Below are 21,512 nucleotides of genomic sequence, written 5' to 3'. Positions count from 1 at the left end.
AGCAGCAGCAGCAGCAGCAGCAGCAGCAGCAGCAGCAGCAGCAGCAGCAGCAGCAGCAGCAGCAGCAGCAGCAGCAGCAGACCCGGGACGATCTGGGAGCGGGCGGGGCGGATCTCGGCGTCGAGAGTCTCGACTGCGCGCAGCAGCGCGAGGGAGGCCCTGGCGCTTTGCTGCTCGAGAACTGCAGCAGCAGTTTGAAGTCTGGCAGCAACTCCAGGAGTTGCTGCTGCTGCAGCAGCAACTCCAGGAGTTGCTGCTGCTCTTTTCTTGTCCCCAGTGGCTTCCTGGAGGGCCCCCAGCAGCGAGGGGGGCCCCCCCCGCCCCACAAGGGACATTCGCTGGCTTTCAGGGGCCCCCCGGGGGCCCCCAGGGTCTTCGGGGGCCCCCCCGCGCCTGCAGCCCCGCAGGGGCCCCTCAGCTGCTGGGGCCTCCCAAGGGGCCCATGGGGGCCCCCGCGCCCCCGCTGCTGCTGCGGGGCCCCCAGGATCCCGCGGGGGCCCCCTGTACCCTGCTGCCCCGGGGGCCCCGGCTCGAGAGGGCCCCAGGGGGCCCCTGCAGAGGCTGGGGGCCCCCTAGCAGCTCTGGAACGCGGGGGGGCCCCCACTGCCGCCAGCAGCCGCTGCTGCCTGCAGGGGCCTCCGCTGGGGCCCCGGGGGCCCCCGAAAAGCAGGGAGGGGGGCCCCGGGGGCCCCTGTGGGCAGGCGCGGGGCCTCGGGGGGCCCCGGAGCGGGTCGGAGGGCCCCCGGGGGCCCCTGTGCGCAGACCCCTGGGGCCCCCGAAAGCAACTGGAGGCCAGGAGACGCAAAAAGGAGTTTTATTTTCTTTTTGAAGTTCAAAGAAAAGAAAAAGATGAAGAGGAGGGCGAGAAAGGCGCGGGCCGCAGCGAGCAGCCAGCCGGGCTGCGGTGTCTGCGCAGGCGGCGAGCCTGCGAAGCAGTTCAAGACCCAAATGCGCGCGAAAATCCCAAATAGTTCTTTTAAAAAGCGAAAATAAACTTTATAAAAGCAAAGAAACGAAGCTTTCTTTCTTTTCTCCGCTGCGGAGCCTCCGGTGGTCCTCGATGTGCATGTGTCTGCGCATGCTGCGCCGCTGACACACCGAGCCCCTGCTGCTGGCTGTTCAGCCAGAAAGCCCTGGCCAATTTTGCTGCAAAAGATGTTTTATTATTTAAAAACTTTCTAGTAATGTTTGCTGCGCAAAATATTAGTCTTTGCTGCCTTGTGGGTTGTGCTGCTGCTGCATCGCGGTGCTGCGCGCTGCAGCAGCGGTCTCAGCCTCGCAGCCCGACTGGCTGGCGTTAGGGCCCACACTTTCGTTTAATGCTTTATTTATTATTAATTATTTATTTATTTCTTTTTTAAAATGCAACATTTACTCCCCAGGGAGCAGCAGCAGGCCGGCAGCCCGCAGTGGACTGGGCTGGGCTTGCCGACACTGAGACCCCAGACCGCTGGTGCTGCTGCTGCTGGTGCTGCTGCTGCTGCTGCTGCTGCTGCTGCTGCTGCAGTGGTGTCTGGGGGTTTGCTGCAGCACTGCTGCAGCTGCTGCTCAATTGGTGAATATTTTGATTTTAATTTAATATTTTGCTGCTGCTGCTGCTCTATTGAGCCCCGAAGCTGCAGAAATCAGATCTCCACGGCCCCCAGCCTCACAGCTTTCTGCATGCATGCAAATGCATGCATGCAGAAAGCAGCAAACATTAAATGCTTTTAAAAGTATTTTATTTAAAATTAAATTACATTTATATTTAATAGATTAGCTCATAAGCGGATATCTTTAAAGAATGTGCAGCAGCAAACTAGAAATAATAAAGTTTAAAACTTCACCAAAATCCAGAGATTTAAATTTAAATGAATAAATATATATTTTTAAAGTAAAAATGTGAATTTCATAAAAAGATAAAAGTCAAAATGTCAATTTAACCATTTTAAATATTTATTAAATGTAACTTTTGAGTTCAACTTTGTGTTTATTAGAAATTAAAATATAGTTATTTTAAAAAGAAATTTTGGAAAAACAAATTAACTAAAAACAAAAAATTTAAAAGTTGGATTATAACAAATGCAAATATGGTTTATAAAGGCTATTCAAAGCACTGCATGCGGAGCACAACGAAATAAATATCTTCTTATAAAATAATATTTATGAAAATATTAAAAGATTTAAATAATTTATATTTAATATTAATAAAAATAGTTATTTCAAAAAAGACGAAAATTGGTTTTATGATCCAACACTTCTTTCTTGGAAGTCTGTCCTCTAAAGTTATTCGACTCATTATTTATTATTTAAAATATAATCAGCCCTTGCAAATACTTGCATGCATGCATGCATTTGCATGCATGCATGCATTTGCATGCATGCATGCATTTGCATGCATGCATTTGCATGCATTTGCATGCATGCATAATGTGGGGAGAGAAGATGCAGCTGGAGTGTCTTTGGGCCTTTTGCATGCAAAGCTGCGCAGAAAAATTAATTGTACTTTTCACAAGTTCGTGTTTGTAAATTTATATTTATATTTACATTTATGTTTATTTTTTATTTCTACATTTATATTTATTTATTAACTTGTTTATTTATTTATATTTATTTATATTTATTTATATTTATTTAATTTATTTTAATCCATATGTGTGGCCCTAGGGAGGTCAGGCGCTATCTGGAAGCGGCGGCCCGCGGGCTTGGCTTTGCATGCAAGTAGTTGATCAATTAATTAATTAATTAATTAATTAATTAATTAAAAAGTTAATAAATAAGTAAATAAACAAATTACTTAATTAATTAATCAGTTAATTAATTATTAATTAATTAATTAATTAATTAATCGAAATAGCAACCAACTAATTAACTAAGTTATTAAAATGCCAGCTTATTAGTTAGCTAAGTAATTAAAGTAACAATTAATTAATCAATTAGTTGCATGCAATTAAATATATATCACCCAGGGCCCTTGTTAAAGGAATGGACAGACCAATGGTCAAGTGGACACGAAAAGAAATTAAAATAGAAATGCAAATATAAATATAAATATAAATATAAATATAAATATAAATATAAATATAAATATAAATATAAATATAAATAAAGACACCCTAAATAAGTGCAGACAGCCAACTCTGGACTACGTGGGGCCCTTATATAAGGGCCCCTTTGTGGGGGCCCCTAAAGAGGGGCCCCAGGAGGGGGCCCCCAAGGGGGCGCCCCTAAAGGGGGGCCCCAAGAGGGGCCCCTAAGGGGGGCCCCTAAGGGGGGCCCCCAGGGGGGGCACCTGAGGGGGGCCCCCAAGGGGGGCCCCAACAGGGGGCCCCCTGGGGGGCCCCTAAGTGGGGGCCCCAGGGAGGCGGCGGAGGCCGCGGAAAAGAGACAAGGAGATGAAATTAAAAAGAAGAAGAGCAGAAAATAAGAAGGACTGGAAAAATAGAAGTTGAGAAAAGATTCATGAAGAGAGAAAAAAGCCCCAAAATAAGTGCTGGCTGCTGCTGCAGTTTGCATGCATGCGCATGCAGACTGCAGCAGCAGACAGCTGGCGCTCGAAGCTGTCTGTGGGGCCCGCTGCCACTGGTATGGTCCTTCCCTAAACCCTAAACCCTAAACCCTAAACCCTAAACCCTAGTAACTGCTTGCCCCGTGCTGCTGCTGCTGCTGCAGGCGCCAGCTGGTGCTGCAGCAGCGAAGCTGCAAGCTAGGGTTTAGGGTTTACAGCGCAGCAAAGCTGCAAAGTAGGGTTTAGGGTTTAGGGTCTGGAGTTCCCACGGCGCTGCTGGCAGGCCCTCAAAGTCAGGTTTACCCACCAGCTGCTTGCTGCTGCAGTGTGCATGCGCATGCATGCGCATGGGGCTTGCATGCATGCGCATGCATGCGCATGCATGCTCATGGGGCTTGCATGCATGCGCATGCATGCGCATGCATGCTCATGGGGCTTGCATGCATGCGCATGCAATCCCCACTAATGTCTTAAATGGGCTGTTCCCTCCAGGCTTTGTCCCAGCTCGTGACTCTCACACTAAGAAGCTCCTAAAAGAAGCTGTGGCTAGTTGTAGCCAGCTGTAGCTAGCTGTAGCTAGCCATGGCTAACTGTAGGTGGCTGTAGCTAGCTGTGGCTAGCTATGGCTAGCTGTAGCTAGCTATGGCTAGCTATGGCTAGCTGTAGCTAGTTCGTATGCTGCTGCTGTGTGCATCTCGTAGCCCAGCAGTGATGTGCCTTTCATACAAGCCAGGCCTTCAGCAGCAGCAGCAGCAGCAGCAGCAGCAGCAGCAGCAAAAGCAGCAGCAGCAAGTTCATCGCCAAGCAAATAAAATAAAATCTAAATTTATAAAAAACAAGCATATTGTCTCTGCAGCAAAGGGGGCCCCTGTATTCAGCTGGGGGCCCCTCTTCTGCTTTGGGCCTCATTGGGTTTCACCTGAGATGTTGACTTACCAAGACCTTAGCTGCTGCTGCTGCTGCTGCTGCTGCTCCACGGGCTGCTGCTGCAGTTACTGCTCGAGCTGCTTCTGCAGCTACTGCTAGTGCTGTTGCTGTAGCTACTGTTGGTGCTGCTGCTGCTGCTGCTGCAGCTACTGCAGCTACTGCAGCTACTGCACCTACTGCTGCTGCAGCTGTTGCTGCAGCTAATGCCGCTACTGCTGCTGCTACTGCTGCTGCTACTGCTGTTGCTGCTGCTGCTGCTGCTACTGTTGCCGCTGCTGCTGCTGCTGCTGCTGCTGCTGCTGCTGCTGCAGGTTTAAGCCCTGAGGGGCCTCTCTTTGGGCACTTCGAACTGGCTGTACACCTGAACTGAAACAGAAGGGCCCCCAAAAAGAGCCTTTTCTCTAAAAGCTTCCATTTCGCCCATTTCAACTTTCCTGCAGCGCCAAACCACACACAAGCAGCAAGGAAGCAGCAAACTGCAGCAGCAGCAGCAGCAGCAGCAGCGGCAGCAGTTGCAGTCGCAGAAGCGGGAGAGGCATAAGCAGCAGCAGCACCACAGTGGTCCGCCGCGTCCGTCGCAGCTGTGTCGGTCCTAGCAGCACGTTGCGCTGCTGCTGCAGCAGCGCAGCAGCAGCAACGTGCTGCTGCAGCAGCAACAGCAAAGCAGCAGCAGCAGCAGCAGCAGCAGCAGCAGCAGCAGCAGCAGCAGCAGCTGACTCGATTTCTTGGACAATGCGTTCGTGGAAGTCGAAAAGATATTCTCTTCTGCGGATTTGCTGCAGATTTCTGGCGAAGTCGCCGAGAAGAGCTTGTGGCTGTTTGCGCCAGCGTGCTGCTGCTGCTGCTTTGAGGCGCAGCAGCTGCTGCTGCTGCTGCTGCTGCTGCTGCAGCAGCACTTTCCTTTTTGCTGCTAAGAAGCGCCAAATGCGCTGCTGCACCTGCTGCGGGTCCACTGGAGAAGTCACTTTGAAGAAAAAATATAAAAAGTTCTCCAATCGAAAACTTCCCATTTGAACAGAATACCCCAACTGTTCTCTTGTCCTCAAAACGTTAAAAAACGACTGAGACATTTCGTGCACTGCCAAACACAAAAGTGCCTTTTCCCGCAGAGACAAACTGCTGCCAGCCTGGCACACACACACACACTCTCGCTGCTGCTGCTGCTGCTGCTGCTGCTGCTGCTGCTGCTGCTGCTGTGGCTGTAGCTGCGGCGCTGCTGCTGCTGCTGCTGCTGCTGCTGCTGCTGCTGCTGCTGTAGCTGCGGCGCTGCTGCTACTGCTGCTGCTGCTGCTGCTTCTGGGGCTGCTGTGCATTTGCTGCTGCTGCTGCGTGGTTCTCTAGAGACAAATCTGACCTTAGCTGGCTAGAGAGGGACCAGGCAGGCTAGCCACTAGCTAGCCGCTGGCTAGCCACTAGCTCTCCCCTAGCTAGCCACTGGCTAGCCACTAGCTAGCCACTAGCTAGCCACTGGCTAGCCGCTATCTATCCCCTAACTAGCCACTCGCTAGCCACCAGCTAGCCGCTAGCTAGCCGCTAGCCAGCCGCTAGCTAGCTACTAGCTAGCCGCTAGCTAGCCACTGGCTAGCCACTAGCTAGCCACTAGCTAGCCACTAGCTAGCCACTGGCTAGCCACTATGCTGCGCACCTGGACCACGAGTAGTGTGTGGTTCTTGGGGTCGTAGAGGTTGACATTTCGTTTGATGATTTGAAGTCTTTTTGGAATTTTCTTTTTTTCTTGAAGATCTTTTTTTGTTTTCCTTTTTGCTGCTGCTGCTTCTTCCTCTGTCTCCGCCAAAGACTCGCGGGGCCCCTGCTGCTCTTCTGCTGCTTCTGCTGCTGCCCTTGGGGGCCCCCAGCTCTCCAGAGGGGCCCCCTCGGGGGGCCCCCCAGGGGCCCCCGCGTGAAGTACGCCAGGGGCCCCCGCGTTAAGACCCCAAGGGGCCCCCGCGGGGGGCCCCTCAGGGGCTCTCGGGGCCCCTGCCTCCTGGGAGGCCCCCTCTGCTGCTGCTGCTGCTGCTGCTGCTGCTGCTGCTGCTGAAGGCCTCTGCTGCCGCACACGCCGGACAGGCGCGCTGCGGGTGTGCAGCGGCACCCGCGCGGGGGCCTCTGGGCGGGGGCTGCTGAGGGCCTCTAAAGGCAGCACTTGCAACTTTGCTGCTGCTGCTGCTGCACTTATGGCGCGCTTTATTGGCAGCAAATCGAGAATATCCGACAGCAAAGCAGCAGCAGAAGAAGCTCCTATGTTGCCCTGAAAAAACCACTCAAACAAGCACACACAACGCACTATGCAGCCAGCAGCAGCAGCAGCAGCAGCAGCAGCAGCAGCAGCAGCAGTGGGCTGGCTACCAGCTACCCTTCTAGCTGCCAGCTAGCTGCCAGCTAGCTGCTAGCTATTTGCTCGGTAGCTGTTAGCTAGCCGCTGGCGAGCCAGTGGCCAGCAGCTAGCTAGCAGCTACCCTAGCTAGCTTCTAACTAGCTAGCTAACTAGCTAGCTAACTAGCTAGCTAGCTACCTAGCTAGTTAGCTAGCTAGTTAGCTAGCTAGTTAGCTAGCTAGCTAGTTAGCTAGCTAGTTAGCTAGATAGCTAGTTAGCTAGCTGGTTAGCTAGCTAGTTAGCTAGCTAGCTAACTAGCTAGCTAGCCAGTAGGAGCTGCGGGTCACCTGTATGAGGCCTTCTACGTGGACTTCGTGGAAGGCGTTTCTTCCCCACTCGACGAGATCTTTGTAGAGTTTTTGAAATCCTTTTTCTGTTTCTTCTTTTTGTCTTTTTATTTCTTCTTTTTCTTTTTGTCTTTTAATTTCTTTTTCTTCTTTTTGTTCTTTTGCTTCTTCAAACTCCGACTCCTCAAGCAGGGGGGCCCCCTGCAGGTACTTCGCCTTGAGGGCCCCCAGGGCCTGCAGCAGCTGCTGCGGGGCAAAGAAGGGAGCAGCAACAAACTGTGCCAAGGCATCCATAGCCTGTCTTCCGGGGCTTCTATTTGCTGCTGCTACTTTCATAGAAGTTTCTAAAGACTCCCACGCGGGCCCCAGAAGCTCCTGCTGCAAAAAGGGTTCTGCGGGGCATCGGGGGGCCCCCGGGGGCCCCTGGGGGCCCCCGGGGGGGCCCCCCGAGGGGCCCCCGGAGGCCCCCGGGGGCCCCCCGGGGGCCCCTGGAAGCGCCTCTGGGGCCCCTGAGGGGCCCCCTGGGGGCCCCTGGGGCCCCCCGGGGGCCCCTGAAAGCGGCTCCGGGGCCCCCAAGGGGGCCCCCTCCCCAACTGCAGCAGGGGGGGCCCCCAGGCAAGCAGCAGCAGCCAAAAGGAGCTGGGGAATGCCCGCAGAAAAGCCAAATGCATGCAGCCCCAAAGCAAAGGGCCTCGAGGCTGCCCCGGCGCGGACGCCCAGGGAGAAGGACAGGCGGAAGCCGGCTCGGGCGGAATCGTCGAAGGCCTGAAGAACAAAAAAGAAAATTAAAAATTAAAAAAAATTAAATTAAATTAAAAAGATATTTGGAGATAATTCCAGACACAAATCATCCACAAAAAGGCCCTTTTCCAGACTATTCAAAGCCAGAAAACATTTGCAGAAACAACAAAAAATTCAAACCACAGGCCTCAGGGGCCCCTCGGGGGCCCCTCAGGGGGCCCCTCGGGGGGCCCTTCAGGGGGCCCCTCGGGGGCCCCTTGGGGGCCCCTCGGGGGGCCCCTGAGCAACCGCAGGCGCAGCAGCTGCACTACCAGCAGCAGCAGCAGCAGCAGCAGCAGCAGCAGCAGCAGCAGCTGGCAGCGCCTACCTCAGCTAAGGACAAGTTCGCGAGGCGCACAAAAAGTTCAGCAAAAATGAATTGCTGCAGTTTGTCTCCTGAGGGAGGTTTGAAGTAAAAGTCCAAAGACACTGCAGTCTTGGGAACTTTGAAACGCAAATCCTTTTTGTGAAAAACATTGCACACAATTCCCGAGTCAGGGGCCCCCGGGGGGCCCCCCGGGGGGCCCCCCGCGGGTTCAGCGGGGGCCCCCTGCTGCAGGGCCCCCGGGGGGCCCCCGGGGGGCCCCAGGGGCTCTGAGGGGGGCCCCAGGGGCTCTGAGGGGGGCCCCTCATTGAGGGCCTCCAGCGGCTCCTCTGGGGGCCCCAGGGGCCCCCCCGGGGGCCCCTCTCCGGGGGCCCCAAGGGGCTCTTCAGGGGCCCCCAAGGACTCCCCGAGGGCCCCCAGGGGCCCCTCTGAAGCCTCTGCCGCAGTTGCCTCCCCAGGGGCCCCCAAGGGCTCCTCAGGGGCCCCCAGGGGCCCCCCTTGAGGGGCCCCCAAGGGCTCTTGAGGGGCCCCCAAGGGTCTGCGGCGAGAGGGGCCCCCCAGGTGTCCCGCGGGATTGCAGAGATGGCCGGATGGGAAGAGAAGGCGTGTGGGGTGTGGGTTCTGCTGCTGCTGCTGCTGCTGCTGCTGCTGCTGCTGCTGGTCGACGGGCTGCTGCTGCAGCAGCGGGAGAAGGTAGGGGTTGGGCCCCGGGAGGGAGAGGCCGTGCTGCTGCAGCGCAGCAAGAAGGGGCCCCTTGCTGAGGGAGAAGAGGGCCCCCCAGCGGGCCAGCAGGGGGGCCCCCAGGGGCCCCCGGGAGTACCGAATTTGGTACCTGGGTTCAAGTAGGGGGCCCCGGGCCCCCCGCTGCTTGTCCAGCAGAAACAGCCGCAAGTTGTGGGGCCCCAAATAATGGTCTATTAAAGACAAAATTAAATCTTTGTTGAACAAATATAAGTTCGAAGGTCCCGCGAGAACTTCCTTCACAGGGTAGTACTGCAGCGCTGCAGCAGAAGCAGCAGCAGCAGCAGCAGCAGCGCAGCAGCAGCAGCAAATGGCGACAGACGCAGCAAAAACGGGGGCAAACTCCTGCTCCTGCTGCTGCTGCTGCTGCTGCGGCAGCGCTGCTGCAGCAGTTGCTGTGCCAGCGCTTGCTGCTGCTGCAAGTTGCTCCTGCAGTTGCTGCTGCAGTTGCTGCTGCAGAACTTGCTGCTGCTGCTGCTGCTGCTGCTGCTTACCTTCTGCTGCAGCTTGAGATAAGTCGTAGGCATCTTGCATGTCTGAAAAGCGAAACTGCTGCCGCCTTATTGCGGCCATCTCCGCGTAGCGCCACTCTTCCACTCCCAGCATACGAATGGCCCTGTGCACAAACCCTAAACCCTAAACCCTAAACCCTAAACCCTAAACCCTAAACCCTAAACCCTAGCCTGCGCGCGCTCAGCCCGCTGCAGCAGCAGCAAGCTCCTCATTAACTCAGAAAACAACCAAGAGCTTTGAAGGCCAAAGCCGAGACCCCAACAAGTCCCCTACTCTGCCTCTCGCTTAAGGGTTTAGGGTTTAGGGTTTAGGGTTTAGGGTTTGGGGGACCTTAAGTAGAGAAAAAGCATGTCGCCAATGTAAGCAATGGACTCATCTTTAACTCCCTTCTCCGTCAGCAGGAAGCGAATCTGAGAAAAAAGGCGTAAGCCCGCAGCAGCAGCAGCAGCAAACCGTCCCAGCCGCACTTGCTGCAGCAGCAGCAGCAGCAGCAGGTTGGGCTGGATGAGAAGGCAAAGAGCAGCAGCTGCTGCAGCTGCAAACCGCTTCAGCTGCAACTGCCGCGCTGCAGCAACTGCAGCAGGCCCCCGTCTAGGCGCAGCCCCAGCCCCAGCAGCAGCAGCAGCAGCACCAGCACCAGCCCCAGCAGCAGCAGCAGCAGCAGCAGCAGCAGCAGCTGCAGCAGCAGCAGCAGCAGCAGCAGCAGCAGCAGCAGCAGCAGCAGCAGCAGCAGCAGGAGTGACCTCGAAGAGCGTGCAGTACTGGGGTTCGGACTGGTCTGCTGCAACAGCAGTGACGAGAGAAGCCCTTTTGAGAGCAGCAGCAAAAGAGCCCCTGGCCTGCAACTCTATTAGCTGCTGCAGCAGCAGCAAAGGCTTTGTGTCCCACACGTACTGCTGCGGCGGCAGCGCGAACACAAACCGCAGCTCGCGCGCCGCAGACTGCGCGCTCACCACCGTCTGCGCAGCAGCAGCAGCAGCAGCAGCAGCAGCAGCAGCAGCAGCAGCAGCAGGAGCGGCAGCGGCAGCAGCAGCAGGAGCGGCAGCGGTAGCGGCAGCGGGGGCAGCAGCAGGGCAAGCAGCAGCAGCAGAGAAGGCAAACGCACAAACAGGAGGGAGTGAGGGACATCAGCTGAGACAGACTTGGAGGCCACACAAGCGCTAAACCCTAAACCCTAAACCCTAAACCCTAAACCCTAAACTATGGAATCCAAGGAGTTCTAAAAGCCAGGTCTACGCGCTAATCCCCTGAGCTGCGTTCGCCCACAAGTCCCTCACCACTAACCCCAAACCCCAACCCCAAACCCTAAACCCTAAACCCTAAACCCTAAACCCTCACGAGGGTTTTGAGCTCGTCGGCGGCGAAGGGCTGGTAAGTGAGGGAACACTCTTGAAAACGAGGGTTTGGGGTTTTTTTATTTTGGATTTTTCCCAAAGTGTTTACAACCATTTCTTGCAAACGGTCCAAAGACTCTGCGCCCACAATCACGGCCGTCATCAAGTTGCTCGAGTACCTGCACACAAACCCTAAACCCTAAACCCTAAACCCTAAACCCTAAACCCTAAGCCCTAAACCCTAAACCCTAGGTGCCTCAGGTGCTGCCGGACGGCCTCGCAGAGAGCCAGGGAAGGTCTGCCGCACCTCCAAGCAACGGAGGTACTGGAAAAAGTGTTGAAGATATCTATTTAGGGTTTAGGGTTTAGGGTTTAGGGTTTAGGGTTTGGGTGAGAGCTCTCCTGCGGCAGCAGCTACCCGCACTGAGAGCTCCAGCCACGCACTTCAAAGCAACAACGCGTATGGCCTAGTGTTTAGGGTTTAGGGTTTGGCGAGCCAGGCGTTTCAAGTCTTCCGCACTAAGGGTTTAGGGTTTAGGGTTTAGGGTTTAGGGTTTAGGGTTTAGGGACTTGCCACTTGTCGTGGAAGCGCCGCACTTCCTTTAAAAAGTCAATACCCTTTTTTCGAGGTTCCTTCACAAGGCTGTCCAAATTGCCGACGGCAAAACTCGAAAAAGGGGTTTTAAGTTTGCTCTGCAACAACCAAACCCTAAACCCTAACCAAACCCTAAACCCTAACCAAACCCTAGTCCCCAAACCCTAGACCCTAAACCCAAGCCCTAACCTGCAAACCCTAAACCCTAAACCCTAAAGACCCCGAAGCCCCCAGCCCCGAGCTCTCCCCCCTCAAGATCTTCGCCCAAACCCTAAACCCTAAACCCTAAACCCTAAACCCCAGACGCAAACCGGAACCCCCAAACCCCAAGCTCTGAATCCGAAATCGAAACTCCAAACCCCAAGCCCTAAACCCTAAACCCCCAACCCAAGCCCCAAACCCTGGCCCCAAACCCTGGAGCCTAGACCCCAGCAGCAAGCGTCAAACCCCAACCCCAAAACCCAAACCCTAAACCCTAAACCCTAAACCCTAAACCCTCGCCTGGCGGATGAGGTAGCTGAGGCGGAGGGGGTCTTTGTTGAGTCTGTGGAGGAACTCGGCGTGGACTGCGAGGGTTTCTCTCTTCGAGGGTTTGGGACTGAAGCGAGGGTTTTGGAAAAAGGGTTTGAGGAGGTTTAGGGTTTGGGAAAGTGCGGGAGCAGCAACAGCAAAGGAAAAGACTGTGGAGAAGCGGCGCGTGTAGGCGTTGGCGAGGCCTCCGTGGAAATGCAAAAAGTCGAAAAAGAAAGTTTTCGAAAAAGGAAAAGTCTTCGAAAAAGAAGAACTTCCTTGAAAAAGTAAATGTTCCGTCAAGTGCGCGAGGCCTGGGATCGCCTTGGGATCCGATCCCGAACCGATCCCCACCAAAACCGATCCCCCAGCTTCCCTGCACGACTTTTCGTGCACCAGCAGCACCCGCAGCAAATTCCGCAGCAGCACGAACCGGTACTGCCGCCCGTCGCTCTCCGCCCTCTCGACTGTACGTACACCCGGCAGCAGCAGCAGCAGCAGCAGCAGCAGCAGCAGCAGCAGCAGCAGCGGCGGCGGTTAAGGGCGCAGAGCAGCAGCAGCAGCAGCAGCAGCAGCAGCAGCAGCAGCAGCAGCAGCAGCAGGGCGGCATGCAAAGGGAAAAAAGGTGCGTTTTATTTGCATGCAGTGGCTGGAAATAAGTTTGTTGGTTTGGTTTTTAATGTTTGAATTTTTAATTTTATTTAAATGCATTTAATGTTTGAATTTTTAATTTTATTTAAATGCATTTAATTGCAGTTTATTTATTTGAAGTGCATTTACTTGAAATGTTTTCTTTTTTGGAATATACTGCAACATGTTTGCCATTTATATCCAGCAATATTTACATGCAAATGCATTTAAATATGAATATATAAATAGTAATTAATTTTTTAAATAAATAAATAAATAAATAGACTTATATAAGTACTAATAGACACATATAAATATGTATATATAAATATGTATCTTTTCTTATTTATTTGTATATATATTTAAACAGATATATTTACAAGTGTAATTGCATAAAAGTAGATAAATGAAGTGCTAAATGTATTTATAAATAAATGCAAACAAATAAACAAATAAATATATTTAAATGTACATATATAAAGATATATATAGACACATATAGTCAAATATATACAAGTCCACACATGTTTGGCAGACAAGATATGTGTGTAGATGGCTAATTAGCTGCTGCGGGAATGAATTAAATGGTTTATTTTGAAGCATTTAATTAATTTAAAAACAAACTTTTCATTTGAAGAGCCTTTGCATGCACTGAGAGGTTAAAAAGTGAAGAAGCAGCAGCAGCAAAAGAGCGGAAAGCGACTGCAGCAAGCTGCTGGGGTGTACGTACACCCGAAGCCCGCAGCACCCACGCAGCAAAAAAGCTGCTGCAGCAGCGGAAAAAAAGGCAAACAAAGAGCAGACGGAGGGGAGACTAAAAGAAGACAAAAAGCAGCAAAAAAAAGACAAAAAAAAGACAAAAAATGAACAAAAAAAGACAAAAAACTCCTCAAAACTCACTGTCTTCTGTGGCCATCAGCACACCCGCCTCGCTGGGGGGCCCCGGGCCCGCTGCTGCGCCATTTGCTGCGCCCAGGCAGTGCAGCAGCAGCAGCAGCAGCAGCAGCAGCAAGCTGCAGCGAAGGCGAGGCAGCAGCTGCGGCATCTTCGTGCTGCTGCGGTGGCGCGCCGGACAGGGACACTGCTGCTGCTGCTGCTGCTGCTGCTGCTGCTGCTAGGCGAGCCGCATGCTCCCCCAGAAGCAGCTAGCTACAGCTAGCTGCAGCTAGCTGCAGAACGAAGTCAAGCAGCTAAAGAGCCCAGGGGCTCTGCTGCTGCGAGCCACAGGCCTCAAGTTGAGGCCGGAGAGTCGGCAGCAGCAGCAGCAGCAGCAGCAGCAGCAGCAGCAGCGGGCTCTTCGGCAGAGAAAAACAGAAAAATTAAGTTAAATGAGACTCAATTTATTCAATTTTAATTTTATTGAGTCGAATTTGTATAAAAGAAGGCTGAGACAGCAAGGTTGAGCAGCAGCAGCAGCATCGGCTACGAGCAGGCCAACGGGCTGCGGCAGCAGCAGCAGCAGCAGCAGCTGCTGCTGCTGCTGCTGCTGCTGCTGCTGCACGTGCTAGCTGAGCGAGCCCCACATCGCAGCGCCTGACAGCTACACAGCGCATCTTCTCCAGCCTTCTTTGTTCCCATTTATAAACTGTGTTTAAATAATTTTCTTTTTTTGTATTTTTTTGTTTATTAGGAGCAGCGGGGAGGCTAGCAGCAGCAGCAGCAGCAGCAGCAGCTGCACCGGCAGCACCAGCACCAGCAGCAGCAGCAGCGATAGCCCGTATTAGAACTCTCCCAAAGACACTAGCTCTGGCCCAGACTGCAGCTTTCTCTTTTTGCTGCCTTAGCTATGAATCCCCCCTAACGCGGCAGCAGCAGCAGCAGCAACAGCAGCAGCAGCAGCAGCAGCAGCAGCAGCGGGGGTTGGGGCTTGGGGCCCCCGTAGGGCACATTCTCCACCCCTACCCCCACAGCCCTTTAATAGGCTTTCAGCAAACCTGAAATTAGCAGCAATTGGCGTTGCTGTTCGCGCAGCAGCAGCAGCAGCAGCAGCTGCAGCAGCAGCTGCACCACCGCGCCCTGCGGGCTCTCAGCAGCAGCAGCAGCAACGCGCGCAGCAGCAGCAGCAGCAGCAGCAGCGCAGCTGCAGCAAAATCCAGGCGCACATGGGCGAGTGCACGCAGTGGGGCAATGGTACCAAGGGCGGGCGCAGCAGCAGCAGCAGCAGCAGCTGCTGCTGCTGCAGCAGCAGCAGCAGCAGGTTTGCCCCTGGGCGTGTTTGCAGCCCCCTCGCACGCGGCGGACAGCTATGAGGAGCTGCAGCAGCTGCTGCTGCAGCAGCAGCAGCAGCAGCAGCAGCAGCAGCAAAACCTGGGAGATGAGGGGCCCCAGGGCCTCCCTCTTTGGGCCTCAAAACTTCTTGCTGTTGCCATTCTAGCAGCAATTTCTGCTGCTGGTGCTGCTTTTCCTTTTTACCTTAATGGCAAAGCAGCAGCAAACTCGGAGGGGCCCCTGGGGGCCCCCCTGAGGCCTGGAGACCCCAGAAGCAGCAGCAGCAGCAGCAGCAGCAGCAGCAGCAGCAGACGCAGACGCAAGCGCTCCTGCGTCCAGGCTATGCTGGTTTTCCTCAACTGCTTCGCATGCGGTGCGCTCTGCTGCTGCTGCTGCTGCTGCTGCTGCTGCTGCTGCTGTGGGTGACACGTTGGGCCTCAAGCGGCTCTCACCTGACGCAGGCAGCGACTGTCGCTGCTGCTGCTGCTGCTGCCGCTGCTGCTGCTGCTGCTGCTGCTGCTGCCTGTAGCCAATAGCTTGGCGCCCAGTTCGAAGGGCTGCTGCTGCTGCCTGTAGCCAACAGCACTGCCCCCTGTCCGAACGGCCGCTGCTGCTGCTGCTGCTGCTGCTGCTGCTGCTGCTGCTGCTGCTGCTGCAGGCGCGTTTCTGGGTTTGGGGCTGCTGCACCTGCTGCCGGAAGCTGTGGAGCAGCTGGAAGCTGCTGGGGTGTCTCTACACCTCAGCCACGGGAACCACCAACACAGCTATAATGCTGCTTATGTCTTTGCTGCTGCTGGCTTCGCCTTGATGCTGCTGCTCGAGCAGCTCTGCGGACACTCCCACTCCCGTCAGCTGCTGCTGCTGCTGCTGCTGCTGCACTGCTGCTGCTGCTGCAGTGCTGCTGCTGCACTGCTGCTGCTGCAGTGCTGCTGCTGCAGTGCTGCTGCTGCAGTGCTGCTGCTGCAATGCTGCTGCTGCAGTGCTGCTGCTGCAATGCTGCTGCTGCAGTGCTGCTGCCGACGTTCCGTGCTGCTGCAACGGGTGATAATGCTGGGCTGCCGCGAGTCCTTTGCTGCTGCTGCTGCTGCTGCTGCTGCTGCTGCAGATGGCACGCACGAGAGAGAGTCGGTCTCGGACACGAGCTCAGTGGCCGGGAGCGCAGCAGCAGCAGCAGCAGCAGCAGCAGCAGCAGCAGCACTGCCGCACCAAGCCCACCTGCATGCGCAGCAGCACGGGGCCTGCAGCGAAGCAGCTTATTGCCCAGAATGTGATGACTGCGTGGAGGCCCACACTGCAGCAAACGAGCAGGACCTGGGCTGTTCGCAGCGTGCTGCTGCTGCTGCTGCTGCTGCTGCTGCTGCTGCTGCTGCTGGGTCGGGGGTGGGCAGCGACGGCGGCGCCTCGCAGCAGCAGCTGCTAGCCAAGGGCGGCGTGCCTGCTGCTGCTGCTGCTGCTGCTGCAGCAGCAGCAGCAGCAGCACGGAAAGGCTCGGCTGTGGCACCTGCGCAAGAGAGAGACCGGAGAAGCAGCAACAGCAGCAGCGGCCGCGCGTCGCCGTGTGACGCTGGCTGCGCCTCTCCAGGTGCTGCTGCTGCTGCTGCTGCTGCTGCAGCACAGGGCGGCTGCAGCAGCAGCAGCAGCTGCTGCAAAGGCAACGTCTGCAGCAGCGCAGCAAAACCCTGCTGCTCTCTTTCGCATTCGCCCACTTCGGAGCTGCGGGTGCACTGCGGCCTCACAGGGGACAACTGCCAGGCAAGGACTTGCTGCTGCTGCTGCTGCTGCTGCTGCTGCTGCTGCTGCTGCTGCTTTAGGGGTGGTGTTGGCTGTGCTGCTCGGCTGCTGCATTCTTGCTGCTTCCTAAGGGCCCAAAGGGACACTTAGGACTCCTTGCTGCTGCTGCTGCTGCTGCTGCTGCTGCTGTCTTCAGGGAGGAGACAATCGTGCGTCAGGCGGGGACAGCTTTGCTGCGGGGCCGGCCCCACACCACAGTTTGCTGCTGCTGCTGCTGCTGCTGCTGCTGCTGCTGCTGCAGCAAACATTCGTTGCTGTCAGGGGGTATGACGTAGGTATTTGAGTATGCGAGTAAAGACTGCTGCTGCTGCTGCTGCTGCGGGGGTGTTGCTGCTGCAGACCACAGCTGTTCTGATGAGGCGCGTTTGCTGCACAAGCTGCAGCAGCAGCAGCAGCACGAGCAGCAGCAGCAGCAGCAGCACCCGCATGCAGCAGCAAGAGGAGGCTCTCAGATTCCTTTGGCTGCCGCTTTGGGGGCCCATGCTTTTCTTGAGGGTGCGGCTGTAGTATGCAGACAGCTGCTGCTGCTGCACTGCAGCAGCAGCAGCAGCAGCAGCAGCAGCAGCAAAAAGAGCCGGTGGATTTTCTCGTTGTTTGGCTTTGCTCTTGTGGCTGACTTCTCTTTTGCTGCTTCGTCTCCTCTGCTGCTTTGTCTCTTTCCTGCAGCTGCTGCAGCAGCAGCAGCAGCTGCAGCAGCAGCAGCAGCTGCTGCTGCTGCTGCTGCTGCAGCTCCTACAGCATGCCAAAATGTCTCCTTTCGTCTCTTTTTGTCTCTCCTCATGTTTCCTTTTTTATATTTTTTCTGTTTCTCTTTTTCCCTCTCTTTGTCTCCTTTTATCTTTTATTTCTTTTTATTTTCTTTTATTTCATTTTATTTATTTTTATTTCCTTTTATTTATTTTTATTTTTTATTTCTTTTTTATTTCTTTTCATCCTTTAATTTCTTTCAATTTCTTTTTCCTTTTATTGCTTTTTAATTTTTTTTTGTTTTTTGCCACTTTTTGTATTTTTATTTTTATTTTCTTTTATCTATTTCTTTCTTTCTTTCCGTCTTTTTATTTCTTCATTATTACTTTTTATTTCTTGTTTATTTCCCCATTTATTTTTAATTTCCCATTTCCTCTTTGTTTCCTGCTGCTGCTGCTGCTGCTGCTGCTGCTGCTGCTGCTGTTCCCTGCTGCTGCCTGCGCCGCTTTCCGCCTCTCCTGCTGCTCCTGCTGCGCCTGCTGCTGCTCCCCCCCTCCCCCTCCCCGCACTGCTGCCGCTGCTGCCGCTCCTGCTGCTGCTGCTGCCGCTGCTGCTGCTGCTGCTGCTGCTGCTGCTGCTGCTGCTGCTGCAGCGGTGGTTGTGGGAATGACGCGAACTGCAGCAGATGTGTGGGTGACTGCGTTGGCCATAATGGGCCACAAGGGCGCGGAGGCGGTGGCGCTGGGCTCTGCGTTTTTGAAGGCGCGGCCGGTGGGTCCAAAAAGGACTTTTTTGGTCTTTTTTTTCGTTTTTTTGATCAAATAATTCTTTTTTTTGTTCATTTTTTTATTTATTTTTGTTTATTTTCTTTTTTTCTTCTTTTCCGCCTTTTTTGCCGCTCGTTTCGCCTTTTTCCGCCCATTTGCGGCTTTTTTCCGACACTGCGGACTCCCGGGACGCCCTAAACCCTAAACCCTAAACCCTAGCCATGCTGCTAAACCCTAAACCCTAGCCCTGCTGCTAAACCCTAAACCCTAGCCGTGCTGCAAAACCCTAAACCCTAGCCGTGCTGCAAAACCCTAAACCCTAAACCCTAGCTACGACGAGGATGTAGTTGTGTGGCGGTGGCTGCTGTTTGGCGTCGAAGTGCAGCAGCAGCTGCTGCTGCTGCGGATTGCTGCTGCTGCTGCGGATTGCTGCTGCTGCTGCGGATTGCTGCTGCTGCTGCGGGCTGGAGCTGCTGCTGCTGCTGAGGATTGCTGCTGCTGCTGCCGGGCGTTCCCGCTGCTGCCGAGAGTTGCTGCTGCCGCCGCTGGGCAGCTGCGAAAAGCAGCAGCAGCTCCAGCAGCAGCAGCAGCAGCAGCAGCAGCAGCAAAGTGTGCTGCTGCTGCGTTGCTTTGCTGCTGCAGCCCCGCTGGCTGCTGCTGACAAGCCTCAGCGCTTTTGTTGCTGCGACTCCTTTGGGAGTTCTCGTGGGCGCGTTTATAGCGGAGGGAGGTGAGTGTTTTTAATTTCTTTTTTTTTATTTTTTTTATTTCTTTTTTTGTTTTTTTGTCTCCTTTTTGGACTCTTTTTCTCTCCTTTTGTGTCTCTTTCCTTTTCTTTTCTTTGTCTCCTGTTTTGTCTTCTTTTCTGCTTTTTTTGTTTCTTTTTGTCTTTTTTTGGATCTCTTTTCGTCTTTTTTTGTCCCCTTTTTGGTCTCTTTTTGTCTTTTTTAATTCCCTTTTTCAAACTTTCTTGTCTCTTTTTTGTTTCTTTTGTTCTCCCCTTTTGTTTCTTTTTATTTTCTTTTTAATTTCCTTTTTGTCTCTTTTTGTTTTATTTTTATTTCCTTTTTTAATCTCCTTTTTGTCCCTTTTTATTTTCTTTTTATTTTCTTTTTATTTTCTTTTTAATCTCTCTTTATCTCCTTTTTAATTCTCTTTTTAATCTCTTTTTAATCTTCTTTTTTAATTCTTTGTTTATTTCTTTTTTATTTTCTTTTTTTACTTCTTGTTTTATTCCTATCCTTTTTAATTTTGCTTCTTTTAATTTTCTTTTTATTTCTTTTTCTTTCTTTTTTTTCCATTTTTTGTCTTCTTAAATTTTTTATCTTTCAAAAGCTCCGTTGGCTTTTTCCTTTTTATTCTTCTTTTTTATTTATTTCATTTTTCCTTTTTTATTTCTTTGTACATCTTTCTGTTTATTCCTTTTTATCTCTTCTCCCTAAACCCTAAACCCTAAACCCTAAGTTTTACTCGAGCTTACTGAGTCTCCTTGCGCTGCGCATTCATCTGTATCTGATCTGCTGCTGCTGTTGCTGCTGCTGCTGCTGTTGCTGCTGCTGTTGCTGCTGCTGCTGCTGCTGCTGCTGCAGTGGTAGCGGCAGCCGTGGCGGCTGCTTTGTTATGGGCCTCCGCACAATGGTCAATTTCGAGGCCTGGCAGCAGCAGCTGCAGGCTGCAGCAGCAGCAGCAACGGCAGCAGCAGCAAAAGCAGCAGCAGCAGCAGTAGCAGCAGCACGCAGCTTTCGGCATTTTGTTTTTTGAGTGCGCGTAACCGACCCCAGCAGCAGCAGCAGCAGCAATCGCCGCTGCTGCTGCTGCTGCTGCAGCCGCTGCTGCTATTAGTGTCGGTGGCTATTGCGGGCTAGCCGCCCCTAAAGAGGCACTTAGAGTTGTGCTAGCCAGCTAGCCAGCTAGCTAGCTAGCTAAGTGGCTAGCTAGCTAGCTAGCGAGCGAGCTACATTGCTAGTTGGGCCGGCCGTTGGCTAGCTGGCTAGCTGGCCAGTAAGCTAGCTAACTGGCTAGCTAACCGGCCAGCTATCTAGCTCTCTAACTAGCTATTCAGCTAGCTAGCTAGCTAGCTGGCTAGCTAGCTAGCTGGCTAGCTAAACAATCGTGTGCGAGCCTGTCTCCTCGAGGGACCCGAAGGGCTCCGGGGGGCCCCCCGAGCGTCAGCCCGAGGGGCCCTTTTGACTCATTTTGCCTATTATTAGGGGAGACTAGCAGCAGCTTTGACAGCAGCAGCAGCAGCAGCAGCAGCAGCAGCAGCAGCTAGCTGCTGCAGCAGCAGCTGCTTACAGTCCTTTTGTTATTTCCCTTAAATCTGACAAACGGGGGCCCCCGGGAGAGGCCCCGGGGGCCCCCCGCAGCCTCTCTAGCGAGTTAGTTGAAGTACCAAAAGTTCTAACAGCAGTCAGAAGCAAAGGGGGCCCCTGGGGGGCCCCCGGGGCCCCCTAAAGGGTTCAGACGGGGCCCCTTGGGGGGCCCCCTCTCCCGCGGGGGCCATACCCCCTTGGGGGCCCCTGGGGGCCCCCCTGGGGGCCCCCCACTGGGCCCTTTTTTGGGTCTTCTGGCCCGCGTTCTCGCCAAAAAGTCTAAAGCAGTTAAAAGGGGCCCCCCTGTCCCCGCCTTTCTTGAAAAGAGCAGCTCGGGGGACTTCTCCCCTTATTTTGGGGTCTTGTGAAAATGGGGGGCCCCCCGGGGGGCCCCCCAGAGGGCCCCCAGGGGGCCCCCCATGGGGGCCCCCATGGGGGGCCCCCCATGGGGGCCCCCCCGGGGGCCCCCTGTGCAGGAGCTCCCGTGTGTGTGGGAAGGGGCCCTTTAATGTCCTTAAAATGCGTCGACTGAAAAGTTTTTTTTAATTTGTTTTCTTCAGGTCAGTGCGATGATTTAAAACCCTCAAAAACCCTCAAAAAACCCTCAAAAAACCCTCAAAAACCCTCAAAAAACCCTCAAAAACCCTCAAAAAACCCTCAAAAAACCCTCAAAAACCCTCAAAAACCCTCGAAAACCCTTTTTGCGAAGTCGGCGCCGTCCCGGAGTCTTTTTGCTTCTACAAATACGTCATTGGCCCTGCAAACAACAAACAGCAGCAGCAGCAGCAGCAGCATGAGCAGCAGCAGCAGCAGCAGCAGCATGAAGAGCAGCAGCAGCAGCAGCAGCACGAACAGCAGCAGCAGCAGCAGGAACAAATAGAACAACAGCATCAACAGCTGGGATCAGAAGGGCAGCAGCAGCAAAAACGACAGCAGCAGCATTAACAACAACTGCAGCACAAGAACAGCAGCAGCAGCAGCAGCAGCAGCAGCAGCAGCAGCAGCAGCAGCAAACCCCCAAAACACCAGCAGCAAACTCCCAAACCCCCAAAACCTCCTTTAAACCCCCAAACCCTCCCCTAAGCCCTCAAACCCTCCCCTAAACCCTCAAACCCTCCCCTAAACCCTCAAACCCTCCCCCAAACCCCCAAACCCTCCCGTAAACCCCCAAACCCTCCCCTAAACCCCCAAAACCTCCCCTAAACCCCCAAAACCTCCCGTAAACCCCCAAACCCTCCCCTAAA

General features: G+C 53.9%; 3 protein-coding genes across 3 annotated transcripts; 2 read left to right on the top strand and 1 right to left on the bottom strand.

Annotated features, from left to right (window-relative positions):
* Positions 1-4,727: 4,727 nt before the first annotated feature.
* Positions 4,728-9,784, bottom strand: ENH_00066100 (M16 family peptidase, putative; the record flags this gene model as incomplete). The annotated part of the gene is made up of 6 exons (XM_013582279.1): positions 4,728-4,848; positions 5,132-5,541; positions 6,060-6,662; positions 7,076-7,840; positions 8,184-9,537; positions 9,765-9,784. The coding sequence occupies 6 exons, from the start codon at positions 9,782-9,784 to the stop codon at positions 4,728-4,730; spliced, it is 3,273 nt and encodes a 1,090-aa protein (XP_013437733.1).
* Positions 9,785-9,938: 154 nt separating this feature from the next.
* Positions 9,939-10,598, top strand: ENH_00066090 (hypothetical protein; the record flags this gene model as incomplete). Its single annotated transcript, XM_013582278.1, has 1 exon — positions 9,939-10,598. The coding sequence occupies one exon, from the start codon at positions 9,939-9,941 to the stop codon at positions 10,596-10,598; it is 660 nt and encodes a 219-aa protein (XP_013437732.1).
* A 1,566-nt stretch (positions 10,599-12,164) lies between these two features.
* ENH_00066080 (ZIP Zinc transporter domain-containing protein, putative) lies at positions 12,165-21,213 on the top strand (the record flags this gene model as incomplete). The annotated part of the gene is made up of 8 exons (XM_013582277.1): positions 12,165-12,498; positions 14,134-14,381; positions 14,475-15,084; positions 15,817-16,293; positions 16,842-16,997; positions 17,842-17,960; positions 18,599-18,686; positions 20,978-21,213. The coding sequence occupies 8 exons, from the start codon at positions 12,165-12,167 to the stop codon at positions 21,211-21,213; spliced, it is 2,268 nt and encodes a 755-aa protein (XP_013437731.1).
* Between the last annotated feature and the right edge of the window lie 299 nt (positions 21,214-21,512).

This window comes from Eimeria necatrix, genomic scaffold (genome assembly GCF_000499385.1).
Source record: "Eimeria necatrix Houghton genomic scaffold, Enh_scaff605, whole genome shotgun sequence".
Taxonomy (NCBI): domain Eukaryota; phylum Apicomplexa; class Conoidasida; order Eucoccidiorida; family Eimeriidae; genus Eimeria; species Eimeria necatrix.
This window is presented reverse-complemented; position numbering and strand designations above follow the sequence as displayed.